The following is a 20,983-nucleotide window of genomic DNA, read 5'->3' as shown; positions in this document are numbered from 1 at the left end:
TCTTAAAAATCCTTCTACAATGATTTTATTATAAATATGTTATTTTGGAATAAACAAATACTGCATTCAAGACTACGGGCAAACTTGCTCTAAAGTAACAAACGAGGAAGAAAGGAACCAGGAACCATTTAGAAGTGAAGAAAAATACAGCAAAGACACCTGCATGCCACACACAGCGCCTTTCTCCCAGGGAGTAACAGGTTAACAGGGAACGTCACATTGCCCATGAGCCCATTCTACTCAAATAAGCTTTGAGTTTGGTAATTTGCACTTGTTCTGTAAACTGAACTGCTCCTCTCCGCAGCCGCAAGCAGCAGATGGGAAGACTGTCTTCAGACCCGGAGCATCAGCAGGAACGCTCTTGATTGTGTATCTGTGACTCTGTTCCAGGGCAAAGCTGTTCTCTATTTGCCGGAAGTAATGTCAGAGTAATCCTTCAGCACTCCAGCCAAGTGTTCGTTATGAGTCTTAAAGCGTCGCTTTTTCTGTGAAGCAGGCTTTTTCCTTCTCTGAATAGGGGCCTAAAGAAAAAGGTAAAAACAGTTAGAAACCACAGCTGCTCCGAGGGGTGGTGTGGTCAGGATGTTCTGAGCATGACCAGATGCCAGCGGCTGAGGATGCCGGGTCTGGACCCTGCTCCTGCTCTGCCGCCCAGCAGCACACGCAGGGCACAGCACACGCCCTGACCAGACCCCAGGCCTCTGTTCCCCGGAGATGTAGACGCCATCGGAAATGAAGGAGCAGGCACAAAAACCTATCAAAACGATTCTAGGCACTAAGTCAAACAAAAGAGCCCTTCAGCTGTCTCTGTCATCAGGTTTAAAAACGTATCCACCATTACCGATTTTAAAAAGATCTGAAGAAAACATGGCAAAATCCTGAGAAAGGAGGGGCACATGAAGGTTTATAATATTCTCTTATTCTTTTCTATATATTTCAAATATTAGCATCACATGATGAAAAAATCAACAAATGAGACAATAATAGGAAATCATGAAGGGCTACAATTACACTGATTTGTGGAAAGAGATTGACAATAAAGCTTCCCTTTTGGTGAGTCCTAAAAATTCACCGAACACATATCCCCACCCCACACCCCAGAAAGACACAGGTGACAAGCTACAAAGCATGACGGTGGACAAGGAAAGCAGGGAGGGGCACAGCGCTGCTAACAAGGGTGCTGGCAAATCATCCCCCCGGGCTTTGTTCTTGGACTACAGATTTTATTTGCTGGTACAAGACAATGTAAAAGTCATCATTTAATGACTAACATCCCGTGAACGCAGGATTTAGAAATTATACAGACAAAATATCTGGTTCCTAAGGGACCTGAAAGTCATGATGGCAGAACCAGGCACCAGGACGGCGAGGCTCACAGAGCAGGGGAGGGCCCCCCGTTCAAGTCTGAAAGGTTGTGCAGATCAAGGCGCAGCCTCCCTTTAAGAATGAGGAGAAGGGCCTGTAGCAGCTTAGAGTCAGGAGGGTGGGGAACACGCAGACCCTGGAAGGTTCCACATGGCTGGACCTCAAAAGCAGGACTGCTTGGGAGGAGCTGGGTGTGGAAAGGCACTCACAGGCCTGGAGCAGCACCGAAGGCGGGTCTGCAGCCCTGCAATACCTTAGATGCGACCTGGGCTGCCCACACTGAAAAACAATGGCAAGGAACGACTCTTGGCTCTTCAGAGGGCAGAAAGCGGAGCACGCTAACAGTTTTCAGGGCGGGGGATTAAGCTGCTTTGCTAGAGATTACGCACCACTTTCTTTGGTCCAGATTCCTGCATGGAAGAAATACCCTGTCGCTTCAGATATTCTTCAATTTTCTCCTCGTCCATGGAATCCACAGTGACACTCCTCCACAGTTTCTGAAATTCTGTACCAAAGAGACACCAGTTATTTTACAACACATTTTTACAAGCTACAGCATCTTGATGATCAAAATCCAGGCTTCAGTGTTATCTCCTCTGGATCCAAATGAGCACATCTGAGATGTCATCATGAAACAAGTCAGGGCAAAACATCCACGTGTGGGACAGGTGCAGGGAGGGCCTGGAGACAGAACTGCACCCACGCAGCCCCCGCAGTGGGGCTGTTTCTAGAGGCCGGCAAATAAGGGCTGCGGCGATGGACCGCCCTGCTTTTCTGGGGAGGAAAGCCGTCGACACCCTCCTTTAATTCCTCTATTTAGGGCTAACAGCTTAGTTCCTGCTCAGCTCCCCTAAGCATGATACACTCATTCCTCTCTCACTAATAGAAAATAAGAAACGTGGAGGGAGATGGGAACCTACGTTTCACAGAAATGAGGTTATTCAACAATTTATCTGCAAAAAAGACTACTGGAATCAAATAACCTGGGAACTGGTGACAAAGGAGGCATGAAAGAGAAAGGGGGCTAGCTGAAAGAGAAACACTGTCTCACCCCCGCTCTGTAACACAAGGAGAAAAAGTCCTGCCTGCATCTTGTCTTCAGAAACCTGTGGTCCCTCTGCCACATTTCTGCAACCAAGAGAGACCACAATTGGGAAGCATCCCAAATGAACATTATTTACATCTTACATTCTGCTCCTGAAGATAGGTTCTGATCACTGGTTTAATTATCAGCAGCTACTTTCAGACACAAAATCCTAAGACTTATGCACTCAGGAATGAAAAAAGGAAAAGCTCTCTGAGCCCCGAGGCTTCACGGAGCCTCCCGCTCACAACTGCCCCACACGCTGAGGGGACACACTTTCCCTTCCTTTCCTCCCAATCCAGACCCTCACCCGGCACTGCCCTCCTTTTCTTCCAGATCCATGAACTTCCCACGGTCCGTTCACAAACGATAAATGAAGTAGGCACCCGACACTGTGCTGGGCCAAATTTCTTTCCTTTCCAACTTTCCTTCCTCCCTCCCTTCTCTCTCATTTCAGTACATGCTGCATAAAGCAAATAGATGCCCACACAGGCAGGACTCTGGTGATACTGTGGAAATCTGTTTTCTACCACCTACCCTGAAGCTTTTCATTGCAGGTGACCAATGGCAAAAGTGGCAAAATCTACTACAAATAATTCAACCTGAGCACAAAGTTATTTAAATCCAAAATGTCTCTAAATAAGATTTTTTAATTTCCATAGACACATTAGGGGTTATTTCTACATTACGGGTTCTACACACTCACTGAACGTTCATCTGCACACATTATGGACATGACCTACCTGATAACTGTGTGCATGATTGTCTCAGCCTCTGTAAGCTCCTTGATTGCAGGGAGCTCTATTTCCATCTGGTTTCCATGACATTTGGCACTGTACCTAGCACATGACAGGTCCTCAGTGATTTGACTACTGAATGTATGAAACAGCATCACTGTCTACTACAGCCCAGACATCAATGATTTGACTACTGAATGTATAAAATACCATCATTGTCTACTACTACACCCTAGATGAGACAGACTGTTTTTCTTTTTTTTAAATTGATTTATTTTTGAGATAGGCTCTAGTTCTGTTGCCCAGGCTGGAAAGCAGTGGCGCAATCTCAGCTCACTATAACCTCCACCTCCTGGGCTCAAGTGATCCTTCCACCTCAGCCTTCTGAGGGGCTGGGACCCAGGTACACACCACCATGCCCAGCTAAGTTGTTTTTGGGGGGCTTTTGTGTAGAGATGGGGTTTTACCATGTTGCCCAGGCTGGGCTCAAACTCCTGAACTCAGGCAATCCACCTGCCTTGGCCCCTCAAAGTGCTGGGATTACAGGCGTCGAGTCACCATGTCTGGCCTGTATTTTTCCTTTTACATTTTTAAACTTTTTAAAAATAATTTTACACTAACAAAAACGTTACAAAATGAGTACACAGAGTTCCGATATGCCCTTTACCCAGCTTCCCCTAATGTTAACACCTTACATAATTGTATAATTATTTAAACTAACATGGACATATTACTATTAATTCATCAACAGACCTTGCTGAAACTTCACGAGTTTGACCACTGATGCCCTTTTCCTGGCCCGGGATCCTGCATTCACCTGCCACATCTCTTTGGTCTCCTCCATTCTCTAAGTGTGGCCAGTCTTTGTTTCCCACTAGTCAGCTTTTTATAGAAACTTCCATTTGGGTTTGTCTAGTATTTCCTCATTACTAGATTGAGGTTATGCAATTCTGGCGAGAACAACACAGTAACAAGCTTGTGCCCTTCTCGGGGCACAGTAGCAAGCTACATAGTGTCAACATGGACCCGGGTAAACACAGACCATCAGGCAAGGTGTTCTCTCTCAGGTTTCTCTGTCATGAAGCTATCAGTTTTTCCTTTGTAGTTAATAATTAATTGGAGAGAGATTTTCAGACTATACAAATACCCTGTTTCTCATATTATCACTAATTTTATAATAGCATCCACTGGTAGTGCTTACCTACAAAAATGATTACTTCTAAGTACCTACTGGCAAATTATTTCCAACATTCCTTCCATATGTACTAATTAGAATTCTACTATAATAGATTGGGCACGGTGGCTCATGCCTGTAATCGTGCACTTTGAAATGCCAAGGAGGGTGGACCATTCAAGGTCAGGAGTTCAAGACCAGCCTGGCCAACATGGTGAAACCGCATATCTACTAAAAATACAAAAATTAGCTGGACGTGGCGCTGGGTGCCTGTAATCCCAGCTCCTCAGGAGGCTGAGGCAGGAGAATCACTTGAATCTGTAAGGCAGAGGCAGCAGTGGGCTGATATCGTGCCACTGTATTCCAGCCTGGGTAACAAGAGACTCCATCTCACAAACACACACACAAACAAACAAACAAAAACCAAAGAGCTGCTCTTTCTTCAGTTCGTTGAGACAGGGTCTCACTTTGTCACCTAGGCTGGAGTGCAGTGGCACAATCTCGGCTCACTGAAGCCTCAACTTCCTGGGCTCAAGCAATCCTTGTCCCTCAGCCTCCCACGTGGCTGGGACTACAGGCATGTGCCACCACGCCTGGCTATCTTTCGTATTTTTAATCGAGACAGGGTTTCATCATGCTGCCCAGGTTGGTCTCAAACATCTAGACTCAAGAGATCCACCTGCCTTAGCCTCCCAAAGTGCTGGGATTATAAGCCTGAGCCACTGTGCCCAACCTCCAACTTGTTTTTCAATTATTTAATTTAGCAGAGACTCATGGATATTACTGTATAGATTTATATCTACATATTTATTACACAGATGACAATCCATGACGATCAGTATTTATTTTGTGGTTCAAACATCCCAGCTCTAATCACTAAGATTTCCTTCATGTTGGTTCCTACGACCCTGACTTGTTTCCTTTTTTTTTTTTTTTCCAGTTTTTCTTCTTTCTCTCACTTTCTGGTACTACAAGATGTTCCAGGCTCATCTTGTGTTTCCCCTCATTTGGAATCAATCATTTCTTCAAGGATTCCTGACTCATTTTATTATAGAATGGTATTTAAAAACCAAGATCTACGTATTTTGGGTTTTAAAAAAATAGCAATCTCTTTTTTGAAAACAAAATGATCAAGGGACATCAAATTTAAAGGCAGACACTTCATTACGGCAGAAGACAGCCAAGTATCATGAAAGTCAGGCACCCTCTAAACTGTAAGGGTAAATAAAATCAGAACTGATTTAGAAATCTACTCTCAGCAGAAAAGAGGAGAAAACAGACTAGAATTTAGAAGTTCAGATCTGATCCTTTCATTTCAAAAGACCCTTGTCTCACATGAGTTAAGAATAAAAAACTGTGTAACTGCCATAGAAGGGAAGAAAATGAGCCAACTTACCAATGAGGCTTTGCTTAAAATTCCCAAATAACACACTCACATTCTGTCTGTGCTTAGCCCTTTCCTATAAATGCAAAAGTAGCACAACAGTGTGGTCCAGGCCTCAGAGCCAGACGGCCTGGCTGTGACTTCAGTTACCCCATTTCCTGCACAAAGTGGCAAAAGTAACTTAATTTTTCTGCCTCCATTTCTTCATCTATAAAGTGAAGATAATAGTAATACCTGACTCGCTGAGCATGGTGGCTCTGTAATCCAAGCACTTTGGGAGGCCAAGACAGGTGGATCACCTGAGGTCGGGAGTTCAAGACCAGCCTCACCAACATGGAGAAACCCCATCTCTACTAAAAATACAAAATCAGCCGGGCGTGGTGGCGCATGTCTATAGTCCCAGCTACTCGGGAGGCTGAGGAAGGAGAATCGCTTGAGTCCGGGAGGCAGAGGCTGCGGTGAGCTGAGATCGCGCCACTGCACTCCAGCCTGGGCAACAAGAGCGAAACTCCGTCTCAAAAATAATAATAGTAATAGTAATAATAATACCTGCCTCATAGAATAGTGAGGATTAGAGGAGTTAATAAAGCACTCAGAATAATGCCTGCAAATGAAACAACATTATCTACACCTATTACTGTTATCATCAACATCTAACACCCGTCCTCATTTTCTGGGTGCTGGTGTTTTTAATAAAGGCAATATAAAACATTGAAAAAGAGGATCGGCTACTAGACACAAACTGATCTCATTTATGTAAAGTAGAAGAAACAAAAATTCTACAAATTTCTTAAAAAGCAAAAACACATACATATTAAATACATCGTGAAGATGTGACAAATACACACCAATAGGTATCCCCAGAGAAAATATAGTTTACTTACAGAATTTTCAATTTTTTGCTCTACAGACTTGACAAAGGTTTTATTAACAATATGCAGAAATATTTGTGTATTGCTAGTATAAAATTTCAAATAACCTAAAAATAAGGAGGATCATATTAATAATAATTCACGCACTTGCCACTTTTTCTCAGCCCCACATTAGGCTGTGGTGTTCTAGTGTCAGCATTAAGGTACATCTTTGCCATTTAAAAAACAAGGTAGGCCACGCCCCGTGGCTCATGCCTGTATTCCAGAGCTTAGGGAGATGGAGGTGGGAAGACTGCTTGAGCCCAGGAGCTTAAGGCCAGCCTGGGCAATATATCGAGACCTCATCTCAAAAATTTAAAAAATCAGCCAGGCATGGTGGTGCTCGCCTGTAGTCCCAGCTACTCAGGAGAATGAGGTGGGAAGAGAGTTTGAACCCAGAAGTTCCACACTGTGAGCTAGAACTGTGCCACTGCACTCCAGCCTGGGAGACAAAGAGAGACCCTGTCTCCAAAACAACAAAACCAAATGCAGAATCTCAACTAGCAACACGCCATGCCTTCCTCCCTTTTCCTTTAACAAGTGTTATTAACGTGACTTTTTATCCTCAAAAGTGTCATTATCTCCACTTTGAGGTTCCAAAAAACAGGACATTTCTCGATTTACCTCACCTTCTAGTGATCTTACATTTGAGAAACTATCAAAATAATTTCTCTTGTGTGCTACAAAGAAAAATGCACCACCACCGAAGATGTCCACATCTTAATCCCCAGAACTTGTGAATACATTACCATATATGGTAAAAGAGACTTTGGTGACTAAGAATCTTGAGATGAGGAGATCTCAAGATTTGGATTCTGAATTGGATGAATTAATAATACTGTTAAAATGTCCATACTATCCAAAGTGATCCACAGATTCAATTAAATCCCTTTAAAAATTCCAATGTCATTTTTTACATAAATAGAAAAAATAATTCTAAAAGTCTAATGGAAACACACAAAAAAACTGATTAGCCAAGGCAATCTTGAGCAAAACAAATAAAATTAGAGGTACCACACTACTTCAAACCATATTACAATGCTACAGTAATCAAAACATCATGGGACTGGCATAAACAAAAGCCCAGAAATGAACTCATGCATTTACAATCAGTTGATCTTTGACAAAGGTGCTAAGAACATACAATGGGAAAAGGACAGTCTCTTCAATAAAGGGAGTCAGGAGAATGAAATGAGACCACTGTCTCACACCATATAGAAAAATCAACTCAAAATGGATTAAAGACTTAAACATGAGACCTGAACCTGTGAAAATATTACAAGAAAAGAGAGGGAATACAACACAACACTGGTTAGGGCAATCATTTTTTGGATTTGACCCCAAAAGTTCAGGCAACAAAAGCAAACATAAACAACTGGGATTACAACAAACCAAAAAGCTTCAGCATGGCAAAGTAAACGGAGTGAAGAGACAACCTACAGATTGGAAGAATATATTTGCAAGCAATACATCTAATATGGGGTTAATATACAAAATATAGGCCAGGCGCCACGGCTAATGCCTATAATCCCAGCACTTTGGGAGGCCGAGACAGGAAGATTGCTTGAGTCTAGGAGTTCGAGACCAGCCTGGGCAATATAGTGAGACCTCGTCTCTACAAAAAATGTTTTAAGATTAGCCAAGCTTGGTGGTGCACATCTGTAGTCCCAGCTACTCAGGAGGCTGAGAGGATCACTTGAGCCTGGGAGGCGGAGGCTGCAGCTATCCGCGATTGTGCCACTGAATTACAATCTGGGTGACAAAATGAGACACTGCCTCCAAAAAAGAAATATATACATATATATATTCTTTCCATATATATGGAACTCAAAATAATAGCAAAAAAAAAACCTGATTTAAAAAATTGGCAAAAGACCTGAATATTGTCTGAAAATTCAGAAATATTCAGAAATCCTGAAATGTCAGAAACATTCGGACATTTCTCAAAAGAAGATATACAAATGAGGCCAGGCACGGTGACTCATGCCTATAATCCCAGCACTTTGGGAGGCCAAGGCATTAGGATCATCCGAGGTCAGGAGTTCGAGAGCAGTCTGGCCAACACGACGAAACCCCATCTCTACTAAAAATACAAACTCAGCCGGGCATGGTGGCAGGCACCTGTAATTCCAGCTACTCGGGAGGCTGAAGGAGGAGAATCACGTGAGTCCAAGATATGGAGGTTGCAGTCAGCCGAGATTGCACCACTGCACTCCAGCCTGGGCAACAGAGCAAGACTCTATCTCAAAAAAAAAAAAAAACACATACAAATGACCAACAGATATATGGCTCATCATTAGGGATATACAAATCAAAACCACAATGATTTCCAATTGGGGCAGAGACTTAAAGGAAAAAGGAGAAAGAGAAGTACAATGAGCCATCACTTCGCACCTGTGAGAATGGTTATCATCAAAAAGACAAAAGATAAAATGCACTGGTGAGGATGTGGCAAAGGGGACACCTGTACAGTGTTGGAAATGTAAATTGGTGTAGCCATTATGGAAAACTGTATGGAGTCCCCCCAAAAAACTAAAAACTAGATTCTCATTTGATCCAGCAATCCCACTTCTGGGTATTTATTCTAAGGACTTGAACTTAGTATGCTGAGGAGATGCATGCACTCCCACGTTCACTGTACCATTATTTACAACAGTCAAGATAAAGAATCTAAGTGTCTATCAACAGATGAACGGATAACAAAAATATGATACATACACACACAATGGAATACTATTAGCCTTAAAAAAGAAAGAAATTCTGTCATTTGCAACAACATGATACCTGGAGAACATTGTTAAATGAAATAAGCCAGGCACCAAATGACAAAAACCACATGTTTTCACCTCTACATGGAATATAAAATAGTCAGAACTCAACAGAAGCAGAGAATAGAATGATGACTACTAGAGGCTAGGAGAAGGGGAATCAGAAGGTGTTGGTCCAAAGGAAAAAGAATACTGAGAGGCAGGTTATTCTGGATTATTTGAGCAGACCCAATGTAATCACAAGGCTCCTTATAAAGGAAAGAGGCAGGCAGGAGAGCCTGAGTCAAGGCAGAAGCACAGATCAGAGTGATGCTGGGACATGGGCCAAGAAATTTGGGCAGCCTCTGGAAGCTGAAAAGGCAAGGAAATGAATTTCCCCATGAGTGTCCAGCAGGAGTGCAGCCCTCTTTATCCATTTAAGACTTCTGACCTCCAGAACAGTAAGATATCACATTTGTGTTGTTTTAAGCTGCAAAGTTTGTGGTAACATCTTACAGCAACAACAGGAAACTAATACACACTGCTTGAAATTTTTCTTTTTAAAAAAGTACTGGCCTGGCCAGGCACAGTGGCTCATCCTGTAATCCCAGAATTTTTGGAGGCTGAGGCAGGCAGATCACGAGGTCAGGAGTTTGAGACCAGCCTGACCAACATGATGAAACCCCGTTTCCACTAAAAATGCAAAAAAAAATTAGCCAGGCGTGGTGGTGCGCACCTATAATCACAGCTACTTAGGAGGCTGAGGCAGGAGAATTGCTTGAATCCAGGAGGCAGAGGTTGCAGTGAGCCCAGATCACACCACTGCACTCCAGCCTGGGTGACAGGGCGAGACTCCACCTCAAAAAAACAAAAACGTATTGGCTCGGTGCAATGACTCACACCTGTAATCCCAGTAGTTTGGGAGGCCAAGGTGGGAGGATCACTTGAAGCCAAGAGTTCAAGACCAGTCTGGGCAAAAGCGAGACCTCCATCTCTACAAAAAAAAAAATTAAATAATAAATTGGCCAGACATGGAGGCATATGCCTGTAGTCCCAGCTAATCAAGAGACTGAGGTGGGAGGATGGCTTGATCCAGGGGAGTTCAAGGCTGCAGTGAGCTACGACTGTGCCACTGCACTCCAGCCTGGGCAACAGAGCAAGATCCTGTCTTAAAAATAAAAAATAAATTTTAAGTATAACTTAAGCAGGCAGGATTACATAAGACAAGTGCCACTTCATCCTCAACATTTCAACAAGTATTTCTTGAGAATTCTGTCACTACCACCGTATGACCTGCTATCTGGACATACGTAAAGAACAGGCATCGTCTGCCCAAATATGTGCAACTCTGTCTCAAAAAAAAAATATCTGCAACTCTGTCTCAAACAAAAAAAAAAAGTTTTAAATTTTGATCAAATCCTTTATCTTTTTTTCTTTTGCGGCTTGTGCTTTTGGTGTCATGTCTAAACCACTGCCTAATCCAAGGTTATGAAGATTTACTTCTGTTTTTTCCTCTAGGAGTTTTTGTTTATGATGTGAGACATGGGCCCAGTGTCCTCCTTTAGAAAGCTAAGTAGTAGGTATAGATCTCTACATTGTACTATTTACTACTGTAGGAGCCAGCCATCCCACTCTTGGGTGTTAACCCAAATTCACATAAAATTCATGGGTATTTACACTGGCTTTCTTCATAACCACCAACAACTGGAAACAACTCACGTCTTTAACTGTCCCTTAATTTCCCCTTAACTGTGGCACATACTTACAATGGAATACAACTCAGCAATGAAAAGGAACAAAGGACTGACATTCCAACCAACAACGTGGCTGAATCTCAGAGGCATCATGCCTAGTGAGGGAAGCCAGATTCCAAAGGGACATGCTGTGTGATTTTATTTACACGTTTATAATATTCCTGGGAAACAGAACCATAGAAACAGATCAGGGGCTGCCCGTGGAGAGAGAGAGTGACTGCAGAGGAGAATAGGGTGGTTTGCGGTTGTTGAACTGTCTGTATCATTATTGTGGTGTTAGCATGACCATATGCTTGTCAAAACTTCCGGAATTGTACACTAAAATGTGCAGGATTTTAATTTTCATAAATTATACATTAGTAAAATAAAAGGACAGTTTAAAGTAGTTGTTTAAAAGAATATGGTGTTTCTCCCATTGTAAAGTTGTTTTCAAGGTAAAGAGTTACCCCATGGCTTCTCCCCTTCTTGTTTTGGTGTCTGTTGTTTATCCCAAGTAAAAAGTGGGAGTGCAGTGGCGCAATCTCAGGCTGGAGTGCAGTGGCGCAATCTCAGCTCACAACCTCACCCTCCCAGGTTCAAGTGATCCTCCTGCCTCAACCTCCCGAGTAGCTGGGATTACAGATGGGGACCACCATGCCCAGCTAATTTTTGTATTTTTAGTAGAGACAGGGTTTTGCCATGTTGGCCAGGCTGGTCTTGAACTCCTAACATCGGATGATCTGCCCGCCTCGGCCTCTCGAAGTGCTGGGATTACAGGTGTGAGCCACTGTGCCTGGCCCAAAATTAAAAACTTTTATACCTCATAAGACACCATCAAGAAAGTGAAGAGACAACCCACAGAATGGAAGAAAATATCTGTAAAGCATGTATCTCACAATGGCCTTGTATCCAGAATAAAGAATTCTTATAGCTCTGTAATAAAAGCACAAAACAATTTTTTAAATGGACAAAGGATTTCAACAAACATTTTGCCAAAGGAAATATACAGATGGACCAGGTGTGGTGGTTCACACCTATAATTCCAGCACTTTGAGAGGCCACGGCAGGATTACTTAAGGCCAGGAGTTCAAGGTCAGCCTGGGCAACATAGTAAGACCCTGTCTCTATAAAAAAAAAAAATATATAGTCAGGTACCGTGGCACACACCTGTTGCCCTACCTACTCAGGAGGCTGAGAAGGGAGGACTGCATGAGCCTAAGAGTTTGAGGCTGCAATGAGTTATGATCGCATCACTGCACTCAAGCCCAGGAAACAGAGTGAGACCCTGTTTCTACAGCAAAAATAAATAGATAGATAGATAGATACATAGATACATAGATAGATAAACAAAAATAAAAATAAAATATATAAATGGCCAATCAGCACACAAAAAGATCTCTGACATCATTAGTCATTAGGGAAATGCAAATCAAAATCACAGTAACATTTCACATCCACTAGGATGGCTAAAATCAGTGTTGGCAAGGGTGTGGGGAAAGCAGAACCTTCCTACATTGCTGGTGAGAATGTGAATTAATGTAGCTGCTTTGCAAAATAGTATGACAATCTCTCAAAAAGTTAACCATAGAATTACCATATGATGTAGCAATTCCACTCCTAGGTATATACCTAAGAGAAATGAAAACACATGTCCACACAAAATCTTGTATAGGTATGTTCATAGCAGTATTATTCGTAACAGCCAAAAAGTGGAAAAACCCAAATATCCATCGACTGATACATGAAATGTGTACGGCCATAAACCTTTTTTTTTTTTTTTTTTTAACTAAAAGCACTTAATGCTCTTTATTTCCCTATAAGCACTGCTATAGCTACATCCCATGAGTTTTGATACACTGTGCTTTCACTTTCATTTAATGCAACAACGTTTTTACTTCCCTGTGATTTCCTCCTTGAACCATATGTTACTTAAAGGTATTTAATTTCAGGCTGGGTGTGGTGGATCACATCTGTAAACCTAGTGCTCTGGGAAGCCGAGGTAGGCAGATCACTTGAGCCTAGGCATTCGAGACGAGATTGGGTAACATTGCAAAACTCCATCTCTACAAAAAAATACAAACATTAGCCAGGCGTGGTGACACACACCTGTAGTCCCAGCTACTTGGGAGGCTGAGGTAGGAGGATCGCCTGTGCCCAGGGAGGACAAGGCTGCAGTGAGCTGTGATCATGCCACTGCACTCCAGGCTATACAGTGAGACTCTTGTCTCAAAAAATACATAAATAAAATTATTTAATTTCCAAATGGTCAGTTTCCAAATATAGCTAGCTCTGTTATTGATTTCTAGCCTAATTCCATTATGGCCCACATAAATCATTCATGTATAGTTAGCCTTTGGTATCCATGGGGGATTGGTTCCAGGACTCCTAACAAGATACCAAAATCTACAGATGCTCAAGTCTCTGATATCAAATGGTACGGTATCTACATATAACCTACGTCTATCCTCCCATGTACTTTAAATCATCTCTAGATTACTTATAATGCCTGACACAATTTAAACACCATGTAAATAGTTATACTGTATTGTTTAGGGAATAATGACAAGGAAAACGTCTGTATGTGTTTAGTACGGACACAATTTTTTACCAAATATGTTCAGTCTATAGTTGGTTGAATTTACAGATGTAGAACCAAAAGACACGGAGGGCCAATGGTACTTTCAATTCTTTCAAATACAATTAAAGTTTGTTTTGTGGGCTAGAATACCAGCTATCTTGGTGAATATTCCAGGTGCACTTGAAAATATAAGCACAGGGCCAGGCACAGTGGCTCCTGCACGTAATCCCAGTACTTTGGGAGGCTGAGGCAGGTGGATAACTTGAGGCCAGGAGTTCAAGACCAGCCTGACCAACATGGTAAAACCCCATCTCTACTAAAAATACAAAAATTAGCCAGGTGTGGTGGTGCATGCCTATAATCCCAGCTACTCAAGAGGCTGAGGCAAGAGAATCACTTGAACCTGGGAGGTGGAGGTTGCAACTAGCTGAGATCACGCCATTGCACTCCAGCCTGGGCAACGAAAGCGAAACGCTGTCTCAAAAAAAGAACAAAAGGAAAATACATGCACGGTATTCTGCTGCTGTGGGACACACAGTTCTAGAAATCCCAATTAGGTCAAATTAGTTGATGGTGCTCCTCCGTACTTCTATATCCTAATTTTCCAACTATGTGTTCAATCAACTACTGAGACAGGAATGCTATAGAGTCTCACTGTGGATGTATCTATTTCTCCTTTTAGTTTTATCAATTTTTAATTCATGTATTTAGAAAGTCTGTTGTTAGATACATAGGTATTTAGGACTATTACGTACTCTTGGAGAATTGATACCTTTACCATTACGAAATGTTCTTTTTTTTTTTTTTTTAATCTTTTTCTTTTGAGACAGGGTGTGGCTCCGACACCCAAACTGGTGCAGTGGCACAATCACGGCTCACTGCAACCTCCAACTCCTCGGTTCAGGTGATCCTCCCAGCTCAGCTTCCTGGGTAGCAGAGACTACAGGTACACACCACCACACCAGGCTGTTTTGTATTTTTTGTAGAGATGAGGTTTCGTCATGTTGCCTAGGCTGGCCTCAAGCAATCCTCCTGCCTCAGTTTCCCAAAGTGCTGGGATTACAGGCGTGAGCCACCATGCCCGGCCCATGTCCTTCTTTATCCTTGGTAATTTTCCTGGCTCTGAAGTCTACTCTGTCTCATATTAATATAGCCACCCTAGCTTTCCCGATAGTGTTTACAACGTATATCATTTTACATGCTTTTACTTTTAACCTATCTATATTTATTTATTTATTTACTTTTCTTTTGAGATGGAGTCTTGCTCTGCCACCCAGGCTGGAGTGCAGAGGCGCAATCTTAGCTCACTGCAGCCTCCGCCTCTTGGGATCAAGAGATTCTCCTGCCTCAGTCCCCCAAGTAGCTGGGATTACAGGCGCATGCCACCACACTCAGCTAATTTTTGTATTTTTAGTAGAGATGAGGGTTTCACCATGTTGGCTAGGCTGGTCTCAAATTCCTGACCTCAGGTGATCTGCCTGCCTCGGCCTCCCAAAATGCTGGGATTACAGGCATGAGCCACGATGTCCGGCCCCTAACCTGTCTATATTTAAAGTGAGTTTCTTCTCTTTTCTTTTCCTTTTTTTTGACAGAGTCTCCCTCTGTTGCCCAGGCTGGAGTGCAATGGCGTGATCTCAGCTCACTGCAAACTGCGCCTCCCCGGTTCAAGTGATTCTACTGCCTCAGCCTCCTGAGTAGCTGGGATTACAGGCACGTGCCACCACACCTGGCTAATTCTGGTATTTTTAGTAGAGACGGGGTTTCACCATGTTGGTCAGGCTGGTCTCGAACTCCTGACCTGGTAATCCGCCTGCCTCGGTCTCCCAAAGTGCTGGGATTACAGGCATGAGCCACCACGCCTGGCCTAAAGTGGGGTTCTTATAGACAGTATATACCAGATAGCTGCAGGAATTGATCTTAAAAAAAAAAAAAAAGTGTCCAGGCATGGTGGCTCATGACCTTTGAGCTAATTTGTCATAAATTTTATTTCACATAACATGCCCTAAACACAAAATAAATTGTTAATATTTTTGATTTATGGTCATCTTTCAGAGAAATTAGAAAAATATTTTTAAGTAATAAAAACTCTATCTCCAAGAAACTTATTTGTATGGATCCAAATGTCTAACGTCATACCCCTTCTTCCTGAACAACTTCCTTTAATATTTCCAGTAGCGCAGGTCTGATGGCAATGAATTCTCTCCATTTCTCTTTCTCTGAGAGACTATTTCTTCTTCATTTTTGAAAGATTATTTTTGCCAGATGCAGTTGCTCACATCTGTAATCCTAACACTTTGGGAGGCTGAGGAGGGCAGATCGCTTGAGCCCAAGAGTTCAAAACCAGACTTGGCAACATGGTGAAACCCAATCTCTATTAAAAATACAAGAAATTAGCTGTATGTAGTGGCATGTATCTGCAGTCCCAACTACTCAGGAGGCCGAGATGGGGGGATCAATTGAGCCCTGGAGGCAGAGGTTGTAGAGAGCCAAGACTGCACCACTGCACTCCAGCCTGGGCCACAGAGTGAGACTGTGTCAAAAAAAAAAAAAAGAAAGAAAGAAAAAAAAAGGAAGAGAAAAGAGGAGAGGGGAGGGGAGAGGAGGGAGAGGAGAGGAGAGGAGGGAGAGGAGGGCGAGGAGAGAAGGGAGAGGAGAGGAGAGGAGGGAGAGGAGAGATGATTTTTGCTGTGTACGGAACTCTGGGTTCAAAGGATTTTCTCCCTTTTGGCCTTCTAAAGATGTGCTGCATTATCCTTTGGTCTGCATGGGTTGTAATAAGAATCCTGCATTTTTTTTTTTCCTCTGGAATTAGTCTCTTTCCTCTGACTGCCTTCAGTATTTTCTATGTTTCATATTCTGCAGTCTGAATATGACATGCCTTGGTGTTTTTCAGTCATTTGTCTGGTTTGGGGGATGATCCTGTTTGTGTTCTCCGAGCTTCACAGATCTTTGGTATCCATCATTAATTTTAGAAAATTCTTGGTCATCACATCTTCAAGTATTTCTTCTGCCCCGTTTTCTTTCTTTTCCTTCTCAGACTTTAACTACAAATTCAGACCACTTGACATTGTCTCAGAGCTCATGGGCGATCTGCCCTATTTTTTTCACACTTCAGTTGTATTCAAGTTCACAGACTCCTTTGGCTACACCAAGTTTAATAATGAGCTTGTTGAAGACATTTTTCGCCTATGTTACTGTCATTTTCATTTTTAGCATTTATTTTATTTTCTTACAGTGTCTATCTCTCTGCTGAAATATCCCACCTGACCACGCAAGTTGCCTGCCTTTTCTACTAGAGATCTTAACATACTAAACAGTTATTTTCGATTCCATGTCTGGTAGTTCCAAAGAATTTGGTCTTAAAAATGTCCTGTCTCAATAGTGTGTTGTTCTTCCTTCCTTCTTTTTATGCCTCAAAAACTTTTTTGAAAGCAGGATATCCTCTGTAAGACAGCTGAGACTGAGGTAAATAGTTTTTATGCCTGGGAAATGGGCCCGCCTTTCCTTCTGCCAGATCTTTAGTGTGTGGAGGTTGAGTCAATCTATTGTCAGGACAGGAACGTGGTTTGGAATTTGTTGCTGCCATGGTTACCCACAACATACCACCAGCTTCGAACTGTGTAGGGTAGTGGCTGGTTTGCCAGAGGATATTTTCCTCAGTGTCTGTTCGACCTTCAGCTTTTTTGGTCTTCATTTTACACTGCATCTGAGCTGGTCTGCCCCCATGTTCTTGCGCCTCTCACAGATCTCCAGTGTCACTTCTCAGTCCACAGCTGTTAGCCTCGTATGGGTGGGAAGATTCTCTGACGTTAGGATTAAGCTTTGGTCTTGGGCAAACACTGTTTTCCTTGGTGGCCGGGGTGTGGCCTTCTCAGTGCTCCTGCCTTTTCTCCTCCACTAAAGTTCTGGGGCTAGCACATAATCCTGTCCCTCGCCAAGGACGAAAGACTTTTTTTCTGTTCTCTTTCCACGGTGGCTTAAGGCTCTTATCTCATAAGAGCAAAGAAGGGAAGGAGGACTGAGACAGAACTTCATGTCTTTCCAAAAGGATCTACTGTCCCCCTCCTCCAGGGGGAAGAGTAACGGACACTTTCTCAGTACCCACACCCTAGCCTCAATCTTTTTAGTAAGCATCCAATGAAATCTGTGGAGAAGAGCCTGTGAGTGGATACAAATTGCCCCTGTGTCTGCAGCCCCCCAGGTGATCTCTGCTTTCTTGCTGGTCCACACTAAGTTCATTAAATTTTAACTGAATTATCCTACAGGCTGTTCACTTTGTCTGTCTCAGGTAAACAAGTGCTCATGTCTTACCTTTCCATGGGGGTGCCTGTCTCTCCTTACAGTTTGGGTTGGGTGGTTAACCTGCAACCTCAGCTCACTGATGAATTCAAGAAGATATCAACATGCAAATTTCTGGGGTTTGTTATTGCTGTAAGGGTAGGAACGATGCTCTCTAGCTTTCTCCATTCTAAGTAAAAGCCAGAAGTCCCCAACTATCTGCTTTTTAGCCAAACTTTAAAGGCTATGTAATGAATATGGCCAGCTTTGCCCACTACAGGCATATATGAAAGAAAATAATTTCAGGTCAAACTTCCAACTCAGCAATAAAAATACCTCTGTAATCCTAATAAAGCATGCAAAATTACTGTTTTAAAATGTATGCAACAGCCAGAATTTTACACGTCAAATTTATTATTATAGCTGCTGAAGAAACTATATCATACCAAAGAACAGTTCTGGTATTTTGATCATCAATTTGTTAAATTCTAATTTATCAACATGTGAAAACTGTATTCATTTCTTTAGAATAGGTATGACATATCTAACAAGTCAACTGTGTACTTCTCTCTGTATAACAATAAAGGCAAAACGGGAAAAAAAGTACATATGAAAAACATACCTTTTACTAGGTTAATTTCATTCAATACACTTTCTACCACTGCAAAATTTCAGTTCCTTGAAGACTGAAATTACTTTGCCTTTCTACCTGATATGCACAGAAGCTTACATATTGCAGGCCTCTTATGACACAATCGCAGAGGTAGTATTACCTACTTAAATAGTAGCAGCAATGGCCTAGAAACCTGATCTGTATATTAATATACAAAAAGAATACACAACACTATATATTTTCATGGCAGAATGGAACTGAAAGTACACTTAAAAATTTTTGATTTAACTATTTCCTTTTGTTTAAAGTCACTTGAACTATTTTCAGAGAAAAATCCTGAATAAAAACTCTTCAATTTTTTTCAATAAAACATTTATACTTAATCCCTGCCTTTCCTTAGCTCAATGCTGTTGCAATATTTAAATATGACATCTACTATGTAAATGTAAATATATGACATCTACTATGTAAATCATTTAAATATGACATCTATGTAAATGTATTACAGCTGCATAAATACTTAAGATGAATACTGGAACACAGGGGTATCTTAGAGGTACAATATCATAGAATTTCAAATTTAATTACTTTTTAACACATGTGGGGACAAAATGTTCAGCTGACAAAGAGAAATAACCTGGCTTTCTTTAATTTTATAAAATGACTGAAATAAAATAAATTTTTAAAACAAGACAGTCTTTGGCTGGGCACGGTGGCTCACACCGGTAATCCCTGCACTTTGGGAGGCCAAGGTAGGAAGATCATTTGGCCCAGGAGTTCAAGACCAGTCTGAGCAACATAGTGAGACCCTATCTCTATTTATAAAAATTAATAAAATAAAAAACAAGATACTCTTCATGTTCTATGAGGTTGGCAAAGTCAACTAAAAACACCCAATCAGTATTTGTGAGGACATGAAGAAATGGATTCCTTCTCATTCACTATTGTGGAGGTATAAATTGGCCCAATTTTACAACAGACATTTGGTAAGGCATTAGTATTTTTAAAAATATGTCTATCTTTTGATCCAGCAATTCAACCTCAAGAAAATGTACACACAGCATTTATAACAGCATAGAGCAAAAAATAAAACAAAAAATAAATAAATAACTGGCTGGGCACAATGGCTCACACCTGTTATCCCAGCACTTTGGGCAGCCGAGGCAGGTGGATCACTTGAGGTCAGGAGTTCAAGACTAGCCTGGCCAACATGGTGAAACCCCGTCTCTACTAAAACTACAAAAAATTAGCCAGGCGTGGTGGTGCATACTTTTAATCACAGCTACTTGGCAGTCTGAGACAGGAGAATCACTTGAACCTGGGAGGCAGAGGTTGCAGTAAGCCAAGATTGTGCCATTGCACTCCAGCCTGGGCAACGAAAGCGAAACGCTGTCTCAAAAAAAGAACAAAAGGAAAATACATGCACGGTATTCTGCTGCTGTGGGACACACAGTTCTAGAAATCCCAATTAGGTCAAATTAGTTGATGGTGCTCCTCCGTACTTCTATATCCTAATTTTCCAACTATGTGTTCAATCAACTACTGAGACAGGAATGCTATAGAGTCTCACTGTGGATGTATCTATTTCTCCTTTTAGTTTTATCAATTTTTAATTCATGTATTTAGAAAGTCTGTTGTTAGATACATAGGTATTTAGGACTATTACGTACTCTTGGAGAATTGATACCTTTACCATTACGAAATGTTCTTTTTTTTTTTTTTTTAATCTTTTTCTTTTGAGACAGGGTGTGGCTCCGACACCCAAACTGGTGCAGTGGCACAATCACGGCTCACTGCAACCTCCAACTCCTCGGTTCAGGTGATCCTCCCAGCTCAGCTTCCTGGGTAGCAGAGACTACAGGTACACACCACCACACCAGGCTGTTTTGTATTTTTTGTAGAGATGAGGTTTCGTCATGTTGCCTAGGCTGGCCTCAAGCAATCCTCCTGCCTCAGTTTCCCAAAGTGCTGGGATTACAGGCGTGAGCCACCATGCCCGGCCCATGTCCTTCTTTATCCTTGGTAATTTTCCTGGCTCTGAAGTCTACTCTGTCTCATATTAATATAGCCACCCTAGCTTTCCCGATAGTGTTTACAACGTATATCATTTTACATGCTTTTACTTTTAACCTATCTATATTTATTTATTTATTTACTTTTCTTTTGAGATGGAGTCTTGCTCTGCCACCCAGGCTGGAGTGCAGAGGCGCAATCTTAGCTCACTGCAGCCTCCGCCTCTTGGGATCAAGAGATTCTCCTGCCTCAGTCCCCCAAGTAGCTGGGATTACAGGCGCATGCCACCACACTCAGCTAATTTTTGTATTTTTAGTAGAGATGAGGGTTTCACCATGTTGGCTAGGCTGGTCTCAAATTCCTGAC

The 20,983-nt window shown here is 42.0% G+C and overlaps 1 protein-coding gene across 1 annotated transcript in view; it reads right to left on the bottom strand.

Annotated features, from left to right (window-relative positions):
* The window catches only part of GTF2E2 (general transcription factor IIE, polypeptide 2, beta 34kDa), a 103,646-nt gene continuing 82,663 nt past the window's right edge, over positions 1-20,983 (bottom strand). Inside the window, exons 7-8 of the mRNA XM_011944539.1 lie at positions 1,755-1,870; positions 1-521 (exon numbers count right to left, since the gene is read on the bottom strand). Of these exons, the coding sequence (XP_011799929.1) occupies positions 405-521; positions 1,755-1,870 (233 nt within the window). The 3' untranslated portion in view covers positions 1-404. The remainder of the gene's footprint in view (positions 522-1,754; positions 1,871-20,983) is intronic.

Source organism: Colobus angolensis, unplaced genomic scaffold, assembly GCF_000951035.1.
Source record: "Colobus angolensis palliatus isolate OR3802 unplaced genomic scaffold, Cang.pa_1.0 Scaffold233, whole genome shotgun sequence".
NCBI lineage: Eukaryota > Metazoa > Chordata > Mammalia > Primates > Cercopithecidae > Colobus > Colobus angolensis.
Note: the sequence above shows the minus strand (reverse complement) of the source record. Positions and strands in the feature narration are given on the sequence as shown.